This window comes from Acipenser ruthenus, chromosome 5, assembly GCF_902713425.1.
Source record: "Acipenser ruthenus chromosome 5, fAciRut3.2 maternal haplotype, whole genome shotgun sequence".
Classification (NCBI taxonomy): Eukaryota; Metazoa; Chordata; class Actinopteri; order Acipenseriformes; family Acipenseridae; genus Acipenser; species Acipenser ruthenus.
The window spans coordinates 73274787-73292741 of record NC_081193.1 but is presented as its reverse complement, the minus strand read 5'-3'; the positions used below and the strand labels follow the sequence as shown (position 1 = coordinate 73292741).

At 37.3% G+C, this 17955-nt stretch overlaps 1 protein-coding gene across 6 annotated transcripts in view; it reads left to right on the top strand.

Moving 5' to 3' along the window:
* LOC117402826 (echinoderm microtubule-associated protein-like 6) overlaps positions 1–17955 on the top strand; it is a 104493-nt gene that overhangs the window by 54054 nt on the left and 32484 nt on the right. For all 6 annotated transcript variants that reach the window (XR_009328736.1, XM_059024478.1, XM_059024477.1 and 3 more), the window contains 10 exons: positions 101–357; positions 4608–4820; positions 7097–7264; positions 7568–7674; positions 10924–11042; positions 11897–12083; positions 12498–12603; positions 14760–14853; positions 14947–15047; positions 15603–15805. Coding sequence is in view for 5 of the 6 variants with exons in the window: in XM_059024478.1 (XP_058880461.1) it covers positions 101–357; positions 4608–4820; positions 7097–7264; positions 7568–7674; positions 10924–11042; positions 11897–12083; positions 12498–12603; positions 14760–14853; positions 14947–15047; positions 15603–15805 (1555 nt within the window). In the remaining variant the exon portion in view is untranslated. The remainder of the gene's footprint in view (positions 1–100; positions 358–4607; positions 4821–7096; positions 7265–7567; positions 7675–10923; positions 11043–11896; positions 12084–12497; positions 12604–14759; positions 14854–14946; positions 15048–15602; positions 15806–17955) is intronic.

The following is a 17955-nucleotide window of genomic DNA, read 5'->3' as shown; positions in this document are numbered from 1 at the left end:
ACAGCAGCCAGAAAAGATAACAATAAAATGCCGTTTGGACCAAAGTAAAAAATTGTGTATCGCCATATCTTTAATTTTCTTATATTTTGCTCTGTTTCAGGGACATGACTGAAGTAGTTCACATCAAAGATAGAAAGGAGGTTATCCACGAAATGAAGTTTTCTCCTGATGGCTCCAACCTTGCTGTGGGTTCCAACGATGGCCTGGTAGATGTATACGCAGTGGCTCAGCGCTACAAGAAAGTGGGCGAGTGCAACAAGTCTTCTAGTTTCATCACCCACCTCGACTGGTCTGTCGACAGTAAATACTTACAAACCAATGATGGCGCCGGCGAGCGACTGTTCTACAGAATGCCATGTGAGTGACAACAATTAGAAAGAAACCCAAACACGTTTCCGAGTTTGTTGTGCTGTGATTAACTAACAGGGTGTGAAAAAAGCAGTGATACACAGAGCAATATTGTGTAAAAACATTGAGTTGCCTGTTTACTAGACAACACTTTAACATAAACTGATTTGTAAACGCAATTCTTGTCATTTTCAGAATTGTTTTATTATTCAGATTTAAAAAAACATCTGCTGTATAACACTGCATATTATCAATGTTTGCACATTACTTTTAAGGCTGGTGTCTTGTCCTGTCCTCAGCATGTGCATAAAAAACAAGTTAATGATGCTTGAAGAATTTGTTTTTTCAGAACATTTTTTTCCCTCTGAAACTGAATGCCCTGCTGTCAAGTGTCCTCTGTAGACTATTACCGTTTGCGTGGGGGGGACGGGATGGACGTGTTTCATTTAAACACTTTAGCTGTAATTGGGAGTTGTGCTATGCTTTGGTTTCCTTTCTAGCACAAACCGTACTGACATATAAAAAATGTAATTTAAATTCTGTCAAAGCTCTGATATTACTAAAGGCTTAACAACTTGAGAAGTGAGTGATTTGATCTGAATCTAAGTTTTTAGTTGGCATTTCAATTTGCTGCTTAGGTTTGGCAGGTAAAAAAAAAATGCAGTTGGCTTGAATGAAAAATGGGTTTTTCAAATTGAGTAGAAGGGTAAAATACTTTGGTAGAAAAATGTATTTCTTTTAGGCCAGTGTTTTTGAGCGTCTTGTTAAAAGGTACATTTACTTAATCGTAAGTCTAATTATTTTAATTGTAAGTTATTTCTCACTTATTTTCATCACATTTTCTGAAAAATGTTGTATGTAATCGATCATGTTTGCATTTACTAAAAGATACTTGTTACAAAGGCCAATCAAGATGTACAAGCTGTATGCCTTTCAAGTGTCAAACTGTCAATACACCATTTGTTATACAACGCAATTAATTCAGAGATTATTCCATTTTAGTCATCATTCCTGAATCTTCAGAATTCATTACTCAGTGTAGGGAAAGCACATTCAATTAATTGTAATACTGCATACTGTAAATAATATATTCAGTTTAAATTGCATACTTTGCTCATGGCTTAAAATATGCATTTAAAATACTGACATTCTAGATATTAGTTTGACATCCAAGCAGCTCCAAGTGATTTGATTTAACTTGACATGAAATTACCCCCAACACATGTCTTCTCTAGAGTTATTATTGTTCACTTGCTATCTATAAAAATTGACATGCATTATATTTGAAAGCAAACATGTTTTGTTCTCAATTGTTGTTCATTCATTTTTCATGATATTACTGTTCCTGTATCTCCATTACACACAGCCCAACACGTCAATCGAGTGTTCTTGCGCACAGTTTTATAGTAGCCTAGCATTTAGTCTTTCCAGCTTCCTAGAGCAAGTAGTTAACGATTAAAGGTGCTTCAGCACCAGTGTTGTTAGGCTCCCATGTTTAATGTGAAATCAGTTGTTTTATTGATCAGTCACTAATTAGATAACAGATCCAGGCATTCATCTGCTTATTTACCTTTAATAGGAAAAAATGATCTAACTTCATGTTTGAGTGACAGACACTTGCTTGTCTTTCCCTTCGTAGGTATGTCTCTTCTGCTGTCTCTTCTAGAGACTTTTATTTATAGGAATTTCACCAATATAGCAATATTCTTCCTATGTGTTTTCTACACCCCTAGAGTAAAGCACTTTTACAACAACTCTAACATGTGATTGGCAATAGAATAGAGGTCCTGTTTGGCACACTTAGCTACTTTGAGTGATAGCACTACTTTGACTCACAGCTGTCTGGATGATACCCTAAAAGGTATGTGTACTCACAAACCTTTTCAGAAACATTTTCCTGCCTTTAGTGATTCAAACACAATCATTTTATAGTTGCAGTAAAACTGTGGTATTATTATTATTATTATTATTATTATTATTTATTTCTTAGCAGACGCCCTTATCCAGGGCGACTTACAATCGTAAGCAAATACATTTCAAGTGTTACAATACAAGCGATACAATAAGAGCAAGAAATACAATAACTTTTGTTCAAGTGTGACAAACCACAATTCAATAATACAGCAGATAATAGTGATAGTTACATCAGGATATGATTAAATAGTGATAGTTACATAAGGATATGATTAAATACAAAATACTACAGGTTAAACACTTGGCAGATTACAGTATTCTGAAGTACAGGATTAAATGCAGTAAGATAGGGGGCAGATAAGAGCAAAATAAAGCACATTTAAATGAAGGGTGATAGTGTCCCAGGATACAAACAGAGGAGTTCTACAGGTGCCTGTTTGAAGAGGTGAGTCTTAAGGAGGCGCCGGAATGTGGTCAGGGACTGGGCAGTCCTGACATCTGTAGGAAGGTCATTCCACCACTGCGGAGCAAGGGTGGAGAAGGAGCGGGCTCTGGAGGCAGGGGAGCGTAGCGGAGGTAGAGCCAGTCTTCTAGTGGAGGCGGAGCGGAGAGGTCGAGTGGGGGTGTAGGGAGAGATGAGGGTCTGGAGGTAGCTGGGTGCAGTCTGGTCAAGGCATCTGTAGGCTAGTACAAGAGTCTTGAATTGGATGCGAGCGGTGATCGGGAGCGAGCGGAGTAGTGGAGTAGCGTGGGCGAAGCAGAGAGAACACCAGGCGGGCAGCAGAGTTCTGGATGAGCTGGAGCGGACGGGTGGCGGACGCAGGGAGGCCAGCCAGGAGGGAGTTGCAGTAGTCTAGGCGGGAGAGTACCATGGCCTGGACCAGGAGCTGGGTAGCATAGTTGGTGAGGAAGGGTTGGATTCTTCGGATGTTGCTCAGGAAGAATCGGCAAGTGCGTGCCAGAGTGGAGATGTGCTGGGAATAAGAGAGGCAGGGGTCCAGGGTGACTCCAAGGTTCTTAGCGGAGGAAGAGGGAGAGAGTGTGGTAGGTTCCAGAGGAACAGAGATAGAGAGATCAGAGGAGGGGGAGGAGGAGGGAAAGAAAAGGAGGTCAGATTTAGAGAGGTTGAGTTTGAGGTGATGCGAGTGCATCCAGGAGGAAATAGCAGACAGACAGGTAGAGATACGGGAGGAGATGGTGGAGTCAGAGGTGGGGAAGGAAAGGAAAATCTGAGCATCATCAGCATAGAAATGGTATGAGAAACCATAGGATGCGATGAGGGGGCCCAGGGAGCGGGTGTAGAGAGAGAACAGGAGAGGACCCAAGACTGACCCTTGGGGGACTCCAGTTAAGAGTGGGTGAGGTGTGGAGGTTGCTCCACGCCAGGTTACTGTGGTAAGTTGTATACTTGTCAAAGACTTTGTAAATACAGGTAAATAAGTACGGTCGCTTCAAACTCAATTTCCTTTTTTTTTTTTTTTTTTTTTTTTAACTGTCTCCTTATCTTTTTATGAGGTTTGCAATCATTCAGAGTGCAATTAATCAAACATTGCTTTTTTATTTTTTGATAAGTCTGTGTCTAGGTGTTTTGACCAGGAGTTAAGGAACTGCTCTTTTATCTAGTTGCCTGCTATAGACATATGTAATGTAGGCCAGATCAGACAATTTGTCTTTATTCTAGCAAGCACCAGAACCATCTAGTGGACAGCAGCTTATTGCCAGAAAAAACAAAAGAAAACATCATGCTAAAGACACTGTCTGATCTAGCCTGTGTTACATACTGTATATCAATGGCAGGAGGCAACAACAACTGAATAGCAGTTCTTGTACTCAGGTAAAAAAAAACACCCTAACATATTAACATATTAAAATAAATAAATAAATAATACTCAGAAAGAAATTTGAAGCTACTTGCTTTTTAAGCTTAAGCGAGTATATAATCTTTGATTCCACCAGCTCAGTGCAATGTTAAGAGTGCCTCTCAACTGACTTTGACAAGCTTAAAAAAATGCAACCATGTACACATTTAAGAGGAGCAAACGTGGTACATAACCATATGTTTAAAAAATTATAGTATACTTAAAAAATGTGACTTAATCCTTTTTTTAAACCCCCAGAGAATCATTTGAGTGTAATAATATGATTTCTGGAGCTGTTTGATGTTTATAGAAATCTCTGGAGGTAATTTGGCATGGACATGCTTTGGAGAATGATTTAAGTGCCTTACAGGATACCTGCTGCTTACAATTTAATACTGTAAATCTGCATATTTTTTTTTTTTTTTAATATTATGAAACAACGCAAATCAGATGGATTGTATTAAATTGCTTTTTGCTTTTTTCCAGCTGGTAAACATTTGACAAGTAAAGATGAGATCAAGGCTATCCACTGGGCTACCTGGACATGCGTGATTGGGCCTGAAGTCAGTGGGATTTGGCCAAAATACACTGGCATAAATTATATAAATTCAGTGGACGCAAATTACAACAGTGCTGTGCTAGTCACCGGAGATGATTTTGGACTTGTGAAGCTTTTTAGATTTCCCTGTTTGAAGAAAGGTAAGGTTGTTTGTTCTGTATGAAATTCCTGGATAAGTGTCTTTTTGAGTGTTTCTTGTGAAGTTTTGATTGGTGTTGATGGCTGCACACAGCAGGGGCATCTTCCATCTGGACCAGAACTATTGCTCCAGAAGTGTAGAATATTCTGTTTTTTATGTCCATCTTTTAAAGACATTCTATTTTCACCATCAATTATTCAAACTAAATAAAAACATAAATCAAATCTAAAAATAACGACATACATGTGAAATGTCCTGTTTTTGTACTGGACTAATATTTCCGATCTTGATGCAGCTGATGACTTCTTCGTTGATGCAAACTAAGCTAGCTGCCAGGTTAATAACTGGTAGTGCATCAGTAAGGCAAAAGTTTGCAGTATTTATTTTAAGTGATAATAACATGTATATTTACACTATTCTTAAAGAAATTGTAATTCACAGGGAACTACATATTATACAGGCATGGGTAAATTTCATGGTAATCGTGATAACCGTGAAAAAAATACAACCTTAGTCATGGATGATCGTAGACATGTTTCCAGCCGTTGAAGGCACGAAAAGCTGTGCTCAAGAGTATCATACATAGGGATAGTAATGTAGGTTCCTATAGGATATAATTAGTGGCTCGCTTTTATGTAGGATGCAGAGTATAACTGCATCTAAACATCGTGTGCTACACAAATTACTTTTTCCCCGTTGTGCACCTTTTTTTTTTTTTTTTTGGCAAAAAGTAGGTGGGTCATGCTGTAAAGCAAATAAACACAGAAATATAACTTATTTTTTTCCAACGCTGCAGATGGAATATAATTAACAAAAGGCCTGCATGCACATACTATATATTTATAAAGAAAAGATAATATTGTATTCCTGATTGATCGCCTTGCTATAGCAATATAAATCATCCCGACTCATTGCAAACACAAAATATTGTGTTTGTTCTATAGATTTACCTTCCAGAAATTCGGTTGACAGACAGGTAAATTGATAGGTTAGGTTGAGGGGGGACTAAGACGTTGGCAAGAAATCTAGAATCCACAATCAATAATCCAGTAGCTTATTCACCATCACAAACATGCATTGCAAGTCAGTGGATGAAACTAGTTTTTTTTTTTTAAATTGGAAACCCAAACCTATTGGTCACATGTTTCTGGCAATTCCCAGGGATGCTACAATTAGCTGTCCTGGCTAGGTACCGCATGCAGTACATTCACAATTGACCATTGAGACGCTGGGAACCAATGAAGTACAGGAAGCTTGAGAGCATGCAAACCCAAGCACTATGCATTAAATTCCAATCTCATGCATAATTCATATTTTTGTCAATGCGTTAAACACCTAGTAAGCATCTTATCTGGAGCACTGACCATAGCTACTTCAAGAAGAATCTGATCCATTGCTAGTTAGGAGTTTATTCCAGATCACGAGAGCTAAAATGCTTCTTTCCAGGCTCCTTCCTTAGCCCTGGGCATTTAAAATACAAGTCTAATGTTTATACATAATATATAAATTATGAAAAACATAATAATAACCAGCCCAGCTTTGAGTAAAGGTTACAAGGTTCTTATGAACATGCCTAAAACTATTAAATAATTGAGTGTATTTTTAAAGAAACCAATGTTCAATATCTGTGACAAAATTGAGTCCTGAACGTTTTCCTAATCCTAACAGATTTGTTCATAAAGTTGTACATTTCAGCTGTCAGCAGACCTTAAAGAAAAGTAGACATAACAGCCTTCTTATAAGCATAGGAGATGTCAGATATATAGAGATGGCTTCAATGACTGTTTCCAATGCTGGTCTGCATTTTAGATTGAAAAACTGACTATTCAAATTAATGCTCAGTCTAAGTAACCTTCTACTGCAGCCAATGTAATTTAACACATGGTAAACATGGCATCTCTATTTATATTAATAACATTAAGTCATTTGTATATATTTCAAGCAGGAAAATAATTTTCACTTTTACCTTGCATGTAACCAACACATAATTAATGAAGCAATTTGATATAAACTTGTATTTGCAGATACCTAATTTAGTATCCTTTCACCAAAGTTTTTTTTTTTTAATAATTCTTCTATCTCAACTATAGAATCTTTAGCTACAGTATACTGGAGGTCCAGGGCTATCTATAAGCGGTATTGTATGCTTTACTGAATATATACAGTATATGTTTCAAGATAACCAATGCTTTCTGCACTACAGGGTATGTTAACTTTCTTGTCAATCATTTACAGTTGCTTTTTCATATTACCAGATGTTATGTATTGTGTTTATAGGGGCCAAATTCAGAAAATATGTTGGTCATTCAGCCCATGTTACAAATGTTCATTGGTCACATGACCTGCAGTGGGTGCTGAGCACAGGAGGGGCTGACCACTCTGTATTTCAGTGGAGATTAATTCCGGACAGAATGCCTAATGGATGTCTGGAAACCTCAGTTCAAGGTAATGCAGTGTTTAGTAAACTTAAAGTGATTATACATTTTAATTTAGGAGGTTTATTATCATTGAATGAAAACAAACTGTAAATTTGTCTTTCTTTAGCATATGTTTGCTATCTCCAAAACATGGACACATTGGAGTTTGTTGATAGTAGATTACTTAAGTGGCCCTTACCTTTTCTAATGCTGTTCAAGTTGACATACTGCATAATGATAACTGTGCATTAAAATTCCTGATTTACTATCAGTCACAAGTGTTCTTACTGTCATCCTTTTGTAATGCACTCTTTATTCCCATGCTAACCAGATGGATGTGTTGACTCCAATAGTGAAGAATCAGACTCTGATTTATCGGACGTGCCAGAGTTGGACTCAGACATTGAACAGGAAGCCCAGATTAACTATGACCGTCAGGTTGGTAAAGCCGCCCATAAGATGTTTATCTTAATTACTAACACAGTTGACATAACAAATAAAAAACTATTACAAAATCATTATTTTGGGGTATGTGACTCCTCCAGAAGGTCACTGGTTCAAATGCTGCCTAAGCATACAAACAGTTGTGTATGTCATAGAGATAGTGTCTTGTACATAGACTTCCGTACAAATCTTTCTAGCTAGAGACCAGGAAGCTTAGAGAATCCAATTTACTAGTATTGTGTGACCTCAGGATAAGTTGCCTGAACTCAATCAGGAGTTATGTAAAAAAAAAAAAACTGTTTACAATCTAAGATCAGCTGTGAAACATATGTAGTGTCTCATTTGAGATGTCAGTCAATCAAAACCTGCTGAATCTTGTTTAAAAGTACTGTTTCGTGACTTCGAGGAAAGTGGTAATCCAAAATAAATTGAGAGGCAGCGTATATAGTACTTTATTTCATGGTAAACATTAGACACACTTAAGATAACCATGGATGGCCATATTACCATGCAATTAAGCGTTGCTAAATTATGGTACTTCGTTTAAGCTTAATTACAACTGTAATATATGCAGTGCATACATAGATAGCATTTATATCTTTTTCAGGTGTTTATTAGTATTTGTTGAAAATAATTGTGTTACTGCTCTGTAAATATAAATTATTAAAGGTTTATTTGTATCTCTTAAACTAAAGCAATGTAGTTGAATGTATTTTTTGTTGTTGTTTAATGTATTTTTATGATCAATGTATAGTATAGGTGTAAGTGCGAAATTAAAATTCTATAAGGCCACATTTTTAACATTACTATACAGTATTTGGCGGAAGAAAGGAAATGAGTGCTTTTGAGAGACATACTCGTATCTAGTTTATTTCTATTTCATACATTTTCTTCAAAAGTATTCCCTGGGCATTTTATGATAGCATGCAGGATAATATTGACTTGCATATTTTCTGATTTCCCAGCCTCACAGTATATAAGGAGCTTTAAAAAATAATGTACAGTATAAGCCTGATGACTAATAGTGCAAGAGACTAACTGAGTGTCTGAGGAGAATGGAAAACTTAACAAAAAGACTAGGCCATTTCTGTAGGCTGCAGGCTAGCTCAGGGAAGATGACGTCAAATAAAACATTCATTATAGTGTTTGATTGTTATTTTTATGAATAGATTGCTTTTCTAATTGTATCCCATTGTTTCACACAACTGCAGTATTTTAAGCCTATTCTGACTAAATGTACTCATGTTTTATTCAGCTTCAGTATTTTTCTTGCACCATTAGTCAGTGCAATCCTAATATACATTTTTGTGACAGTGACTTATTAGTGGTGCTTATAACGTGTTGCTACTTTTAAAATGTTTTCCAAGACCCAATAAATACGCAGACAATTTGGTGTTAAAAACTTAAAATAAAAAACATTGTGTTGTTGTTTGATTATATCACCAACTGGTGTCCCAGTTTGAACATCAGGTTTGTGTTGCATATAACAAAATCATTTTACAGTGTTGAAGTACATTAACCTTTATTGTGTAAGTGTATATATGGTGGGGTTCCCCGCCCCTGTGTGTATTTTTGTGTTTTATGTTTTATGTGGTGTGTATGTATTGGTGCATGGAGTGTGGGTTATATAGCACGGGTGATTTAAAATGTATATTTGTATTTAGACATGGGGATTCACTTCACGTGCAGATTGTATTTGTATATAAGTACGGGGATGTGTGTGTGGAATAGTAGGTGACAGGGAGGCAGTTAATCCTTCCTGCAAAAACATGTGGGAATGTGGCTTGAATAAATGATTAAATGATTAATTAAGGCTCCCGCCACAGGTCTATAAATAGAGTGATCACGGGTGACACGGGGTTGGTGTTCAGGGAGAAAGAACAGGAGAGACTTGGGAGAGAACTAAGATAAATATAACAATTGCTACTGGTGCGGGAGGACCCGCACGATACTTGTTTTGGTTTGTCTGTCTATTTATTCTGGCCTACGTGCCGTTTTGTTTTGTACAAGTGTTTTGTGTTTGTCTAAACCTTTTTTTTTTTTTTTGCAATAAACTGCCGCAACAGCGCATTCATTCACTCACTATTCAGTCTCTGGGTGTTCCTGGAATGGCAATGTTTTTAGAAAACCACCACTGGAAAGCAAACAGATCAAGTCTGCATTTGTGTGCAATACATTGTGACAAGTAGTGGAATACAGTGGTTCTAAATGACAGAAACCATCAACACTTAACCGGACACACCTGTTTCCACTCCAACTTTGTCTACTTGGCTACACTCTGTGGACTATTAAGGCCACTACACACCAGACGCGGTGCGAAAATGTGCAGCAATGGACAAAATTAATAGAATCTGTATTTTTTCTAAGTATCTTTCACACCACAGGTGAAGCAGGGGCCACACCAGGGAGATACTGGAGCGATGCAAAATAAATAGGATTTCTTTGCACGACAACTAGGGAATTGAGCAATTAAAGAGCAGCTTCAGTGCACGGTGTCCACCAGGATGAAGCAGAATCCAAAATGACAGATGAAATGATACTTGCTGTTGAAAAATACCCCGAGCTTTAGACAAAGATCATTGCAATTATAAAGATACAAAGATGAAAGATAATATATGGGAGTCTATTTCGAAGGGACTGGATAAGCCTGGTGTGTATGAATCATTTCCTCATCATGTTGTCAGATATGTTCCAGTCTTGATCATAGTTTTGTCAATAGTAATTTTTGACAGTTTTATAGATCTGGCAGTTTTCAAACCTGTAGCATCACGTCTGTGTCGCTTCAGGTGTGTATGGCCATGTCGCTGCGAAAGTATCTTGTCACCCGATGAAAAATTGCATCGCGTTTGGTCTGTAACAGTCTTTGTAAAATCAATATAGCCATTTATGCATAAAATTCTGAGGTCACAATAAAACTGCAAGACATAATTAATAAAAACTTTAATGACTATCTTTTTTTTTTCCCAATGAACTTTTTTGCCTGTGTAAGCATCACTGCACAGGGCAAATGCACCGCTCAGATGCTGTGTCAGCCTGCACGGCACTAATTATTTTCATGGATGATTTGCTTGTTAAGTAATGAAAGCCTTCCATGTTGAAGATAAATGCACTTGCTGTAAGTCCATTTAATAACAAGCATCAATTTGTCCATGTTCTTAAACGTATCTATAACTAAAACTAAAAGTTACTCTTTTATGTTTAAGTGAATCCCCAATGTACAGACCTGTGCTTTTTCAATTCTAGGTGTACAAAGAAGATCTACCTCAGCTCAAGCAACAAAGCAAAGAGAAAAACAAATCGGTCAGCTCCTTAAAGCAGGAAAGAGCTCCAGAAGAGAGTCTAAAACTGCAGTTTGTTCATGGGTAAGTAAGTGACATATTAATGTCTGCATAAATGCAAACATGCAGAAAGGGAAACACTTGTATTTAATATCATTTGTCAGATAGTTTCTATTTTTAAAGGTGTATGTGCTGGCAAAACAGGAACTACAGCTACAGTATGCCAACTTAGAACAGTTCTCACATTATTTTCACTGTCTGACTTAAAGCTGTGAAATAATGAGGGAAGTAAGTTAGTGACGAGTCCTTACATAGTATAGTCATATATGATTTACTGTCAAAATGGCTTAACCATGAAAAACCTGAATTAATGAATTATAAAAATCCCAAAGGGAAATGGACACTTGCCATGTCTCCAATGTCACTTACTCTGTACCCCCCCCCCCCCCCCATTATTTTAACAGTAGAGGAAAGGCTTCTAAGTATTGTTAAAAAAGATTGAAAAGATTTTCATAATATATTTGTCATGTAATATATTATTCCATAAAGACAGGACAAGGACAGGCTTTGTGAAAAAGAGGGCTCAAGAGCAAAATGTTATGTTCTTATCCAGGAATGTGGATAGTGTACGATCTATGCAGGACTTTGAGCGTCAAGCTACAGCTTGAGTTATGTTTCGTTAGTCAAGCTTAGTTAGGTGGATACATTATTAATGTCAAACCATGAGATTAACTACGTGAATATATTCCTGTGAAAAAAGATAATACTATAGTCTAGCTGATGAAATGTAAAAAGACTGCTGTTTCACCACACGTTTAATCCCTCCCCTGTAACTATCTATTACACATCTTCTTGTGTGTACACTGAACAAAAACATGTACTGAACAGTACTGTACATACTCCATGTTGGTTAACAATATATTTTATTGCTGTTTCAGGTACAGAGGCTATGACTGTCGAAACAACCTGTTTTACACACAGGCTGGAGATGTGGTTTACCACGTTGCTGCTGTGGCAGTCATATACAACAGACAGCAGCACACACAGCGATTTTATGTTGGACATGATGATGACATCCTTAGCTTAGCTATCCACCCTGTAAAGGATTATGTGGCTACTGGACAGGTATCTATGTCTCATATAGTTTAAACTTAAGGTTTATATGTTTGTTTTACTTAGCAGACTGCTAGTGGCTATTCCTTTTTGAGTAGCGTGCAAAGTTAATTATTTCTCCTAAATCAGTGGTGTTTTTTTTTCATAATGTTGAGAATTGCACAAGATTCGATCCGAGAACACATATAACTTTGCCCAGCAGCTCAGCACTAAACAGTACAAATCACTCCGGGCCATACATACTATATAAATGTATTTCTTTTGTGCTGGAGGTATACAGAACTTTAATGAAGTTTGCTCGCATTCTGGATGTTTATTGTTGGTCTGAGATCATAGAAACATTACTTTTATGTGATATCAGAAATCATGGTATTGTCTGAAGTATATGAAGGATTGGTTTGCCACAACAGTTGTTGTTATGTATAGGTCGGAAGGGATCCATCCATTCATGTGTGGGATACGCAAACACTGAGATGTCTGTCTCTACTGAAAGGTCATCATCAGAGGGGAGTATGTGCTCTGGATTTCTCAGGTAAAGCATTGCTTATTTACTATTGTGGTATACAGTTTTTCTCAATCGCTAAAGCACAGTTACTGATACTGTTAGCACAATTTTCAAAACAGTTAAAATAAACAAACACCAAAACAGTTGCACAATTTGCAAAACATCAAATGCAATTGCAAAATGAAGCAAAGGTGTTAAATGTTTTCATACATCTTGCAAAACCTAATATTTACATCAATTCTTCAAACATTTAGGTACATATCATTTAACTCTTCAAACCAAAATAAAATACAACTTTCAATTGTAAATAGATCATGCAATGCAAAGGTTTACATTATCAAACAGAAAACCACTATACACAGCACTTTTAATGTGTGTTTTTTTTGTCATTTCATGGGCACTGCATTTAGTTATTAATTTATAATTGGCATACTGTATTTTTTGAGTTTCAGGTTTAATAGGTTTTGCTGTTAAAAAAACAAAATCATTCCTTCTTTTTTTTCTAAAAGTAACCTTATTTCTATGTAATGTCTGCTTAACAGGCATTTCTTTATTCAAGTATATGATAAAACGCCAGCCCAAAAAGTATGGGTTTGGACTAGTGGAAGGATTAGTATTGTTCAGCAAGTTGAACACCTGTTGCAACTCTTCCCTTATGTATTTGATTATGCATTATTATAAACAAAATCCAGCTTTCAGATGTACATTGAATCAGCAATGTGGAAATGACCGGGAAGGGAATGTGAATGTGCAAATATTACTTTCTGAAACAGAACAAGCATTGTTTGATGAAAAAAAAGAAGAAACATGAATTACAATAAGCCACAAAGACAAGACACCGGAAAACAGTAATATTAAACTAACAAACAAATAACTGCGAACTGAATATCAAAGTGGTGTATTTAGCGTCTTGTGGACAAACTTACCACTAAGTCAATGCAGAAATGTTATTTCAAAGGTTGAGTTAGATTCCAGTCAGCAATGAATTTGTGTGTATCCTGTAACCCTGTGATAATACATATGTTACTTACTGGTAGACATCCATTTAATTTTGCATTTGCTCTTTCTTGTCTTAACTTCCTGTTGACAGGCACTGAAACATTGCGTTCTCCATTTAGTCTTTTTTAAATGAACAAAAAATATTAATGACATTTGTAATCTCAGTGCAACTTAACATGCAGTGTGAAACAAGGTTAGGTTTATTATCCTCTGTAAGGAAAACGGCATACTTCAAGAACAGACACATGATCAGCCCAGTGTGACAGCTTTATGTTTTTTGGTGTTTTTGAAAATCTAGACAAATAATATGATCATTAAAACACAGTGACTGTAATCAAGGTAAATGATGTAGAACAATGGCTTGGTTTAAACGCTGTATTTAAATGAACAATTAAATAGAAAAGCGATTATTTTCTAACTTACCACAAAGCACTACTTAAAAAAATGAAAAACTATAATAAAATAAACATTTTAAAAAGAAACTAGTGTGTAAACAGGTGTAAACAGGTTTATGTACATACAAAACTGTAAAAACAAAAGTAGTTTTTATTCTAAAACGAAAGTAACATATGTCTCTTGCATGTGTGCCACTCGCAGCACAGAATCCAGGTTGAGCTGCTGCAGCCTGCAGCTTTGCAGTTTTCTGATCGAAATATTTCTGCTGAAGTGCTGTGGGTAGCTTCAAGATGAAATCTATATTGAAAAATAAAAACCTATATTGTAAAAGGCGGTTCTAGTTTTAATGAAATGTAACTTTTAGATGTTCCACAAACACACACACACACACACAAACATACATTATATGTAGTAAAAGTTGTACTTAGTAGAAATTATATTTATATAATTGTGTGTGTTGGAAAGGTAACCAGACAAATAAGTACCTAATGCGCGGCATAATTCAGAATGTGCGTGACAACATGTAAATTCATTTCTGTTAAATGTTTTTATCTCCATGGCAATGCATGAAGCTCTCCTCACGATATTGAGAGATGTTGTTTTCCTACTTAATAAGCAGACACGGATATTTAAATATCCCCTCCCCTAAATGACTATGAATTGAGTAATCTGCATTGGTAAAGCTGATTTTTTTCCAAAATCAGAACTGCATAGCAACGCATTTCTTGAAAAGTACGGCAAATGCAGTAGTTCTCTCACAATATGTAATTTGCTTTTCTGTTTGGCAGCGGATGGAAAGAGTCTGGTTTCTATTGGCATAGATGACAATCACACTATAGTTGTTTGGGACTGGAAGAAGGGTGAAAAGCTGGCAACAGCAAGGTATTTGGAAATGTTTTTATTTAGAGCCTATTTTTTGTAATTAACAACATGATTTTAAAACCTAATGGAATTACATATGTTTTTTGTATGCAGAGGACACAAAGATAAACTCTTTGTGGTAAAGTGTAATCCTTATCATGTGGACAAGCTTGTTACAGTTGGTATGAAGCACATTAAATTCTGGCAGCACGCAGGTATGTATGACAGTGTACTGCAGCATTGCTAGTGGACTGTAATTAATGTTGTTTCTTGTGGATATGCTACCATAATATGTTATTGTTAACAACAACAAAAAAATAGAAACTGTAATTCTTACTTAATTGTCAACATCAAAGTTGATAGTGTAGTTGTGTCTTTAGCATTCACAAGTAATAGCTGACAGTCCCTAAACCTTGCTGGAAAAAGTTTTCCTTTTTTTTCCCCCAAGCATTCACCAGTAATTGCTGACAGCTATAAAACCTTAATGGTAAAAGTTGATTTTCATTGTATTTCATTATGGTTAAAGCTAGTATCAATCCCCAGTACTGCCTAATATGAAATTTGACAGGTGTTTGGCACCAAATGATGGGTAGTATGATTCTAGGACGACCAGTATGGCTCTGTAGCTGGTTCAATCGTCAACTAGAAAGTTGTTTTTCTTTTTCCACAGCTGTGTTGCAAACTGTATCACCATTTTTTATTGATTTATTCTTTTGTCACTGAAGCAGCTATTTTAAATTGAATTTGAAAATCTAATCTTTTTTTCTAAGGTGGAGGCCTTGTATTTAAACGAGGGACTCTTGGCAGCACAGGGAAGCTGGAAACAATGATGTGTGTGTCCTATGGCCGTGTTGAGGATTTGGTTTTCTCTGGAGCAGCCACTGGGGATGTTTTCATCTGGAAAGACACTCTCCTGCTCAAGACGATCAAGGCCCATGATGGCCCAGTGTTTGCCATGTACTCCTTAGACAAAGTAGGCTATATTTGTAGCTCATACCAAACATTAGATTTTAAAACCACATGGTTTAAGTTAAATAATAAAGGTGGCAGAAGGTATAGAAATTGCAGTGATGAGTTTAATGTAGCTAAAAAATCTTTTGTTTTATCATGTTTAATAGCTTGTGATTGCCATCTGCTGGTGACCTTGCTTCTTTTTTGTAAAGTTGAAAAAAAGCGCAGTGAACTGTGAATTCCCCTGCTGACCTAAGCCCTCCCTACCCGGGCGATGCTCGGCCAATTGTGCGCTGCCCCCTAGGAACCCCCGGTCATGGTTGGCAATGACATAGCCTGGATTCGAAACTCCGATATCCAGGCTATAGACACATCCTGCACTACGCAGAGCACCTTTACTGGATTTACTGGATGCGCCCCATCACTAGTCTTTTTAATAGTTTTTATCCATTCGGTACCGGTCGAGTTACGAGTAAAGTGTGGTGTCCAATTAAAAAATTAAAAGAGGCAGGCATACCTGTCAACCCATTTTTAGCCCAACTTGTATACCAGAGTATTCAAACCCTTAAGGAATGCTTCCAAACCTTAAATTCGGCTCTGAATCGAAAATCATAGTATCAAAAAATATGAAAGAAAAAATGCAGAACTTCAGAAATACAGAAACTGTTTGCTTTTCTTTACACATTCCTTATGGCCGGCAGTCTCAGAATGCATCTTCATGTCATACTGGGAGGACATGTCATACTCCATGTCCTCCCATTCCTTAAGGTACTGTCCACTGTACAACTTTCCAGTTTTGTGGGGGGGGGGGATGAAAAAAAAAAAAAACTTAAGAAACCCGTAAGAGTTGACAGGTATGGGCAAGATGCATATATGTTATATGGAGAACATTCGGGACCAAAACAGTCCGTCGAATTAAGCGAAGGTGTCCAGTTATCCATCAGTCGAGATAACCGAGTTTGACGCTATTTTTTTTTGTAGTAATTACTGCACTCCTTGCACTCCTCCTTCAAGAGGTCTCATTAAGGAACACAGAGACATTGGAAACATGTTAGTTATAGGCAAAGCATTTAAAACTTTCAGTGGCTTCCGAAAGTCTCCACCGCTACAGTACATCCCAGTCTTCTGGGATATGCATCCCCTATGGGCAATAATGAGTGGGCTCTCTTTCAAAATACATGACTTTTGGGGTCACGTGAGTCTTGTTTTGATCTTTTTGGGGAGTTGAGGTGAGTCAAATGGAGGCCAGTGTAACTACCAGCAGAGTCCTGCGCAGGTCCGATTTTTACGACCCGCTTCTGACCCGGACCCGCGACCCAACCCGCCCCACTTTACTAAGACCTGCAACCCGACCCGAACCACTTTACTAAGACCTGCAACCCGACCCGAACCACTTTACTAAGACCTGCAACCCAACCCGCCCCACTTTACTAAGACCTGTAACCCGACCCGAACCACTTTACTAAGACCTGCAACCCGACCTGAACCACTTTACTAAGACCTGCAACCCAACCCGAACCACTTTACTAAGACCTGCAACCCGACCCGAACCCGCAAGTGTTTGTCCTTTAGCTACTGCCAGCGCCGACTGACTCATGCTCTCGCATCCACACAGATAAATCTACCATTCTCCATAGTTTATAGGCTATACAGCGTGGTATCTTTCTAAAATGGTCTGGATATATTTTAACATTGTAACATATTAACTATCTCTACCACCAGTTGAAAGGGAGCTACACCTGTGCGTTCGAAGAGAAGTACCAGTTTTGTGGCTGTCATTCACAAAAACATAATGACAGGTTTTCTAAGCCACGAATCCAGTCACATGTTCATTATTTTCATTTGCTATGATTCCAAAAGAATTCCACACTTCTGATTTACCTCTCAAACTATTATCCAGTACATGATATAAACCTGCGCTATCTTTTGTTTCACCTTGTTCACAGACATTTTTAATATCACCAAGCAGACGTGATAAAAGGATCTTGCGACGTATCAAACAAGCGAGAACAACACTGCTTAGTCAGCTGACTCCTCTCTTATCGCCCCCTGCTTTAGTGCAGGAAATACCATTACATTTACCTTCAGATACGTTATTTGGGAAAGGGTTACAGACGAGTATGCTAAAATGACAGAAAACGTTTTTGGTGATTCAAATTCAGACCCCCAATT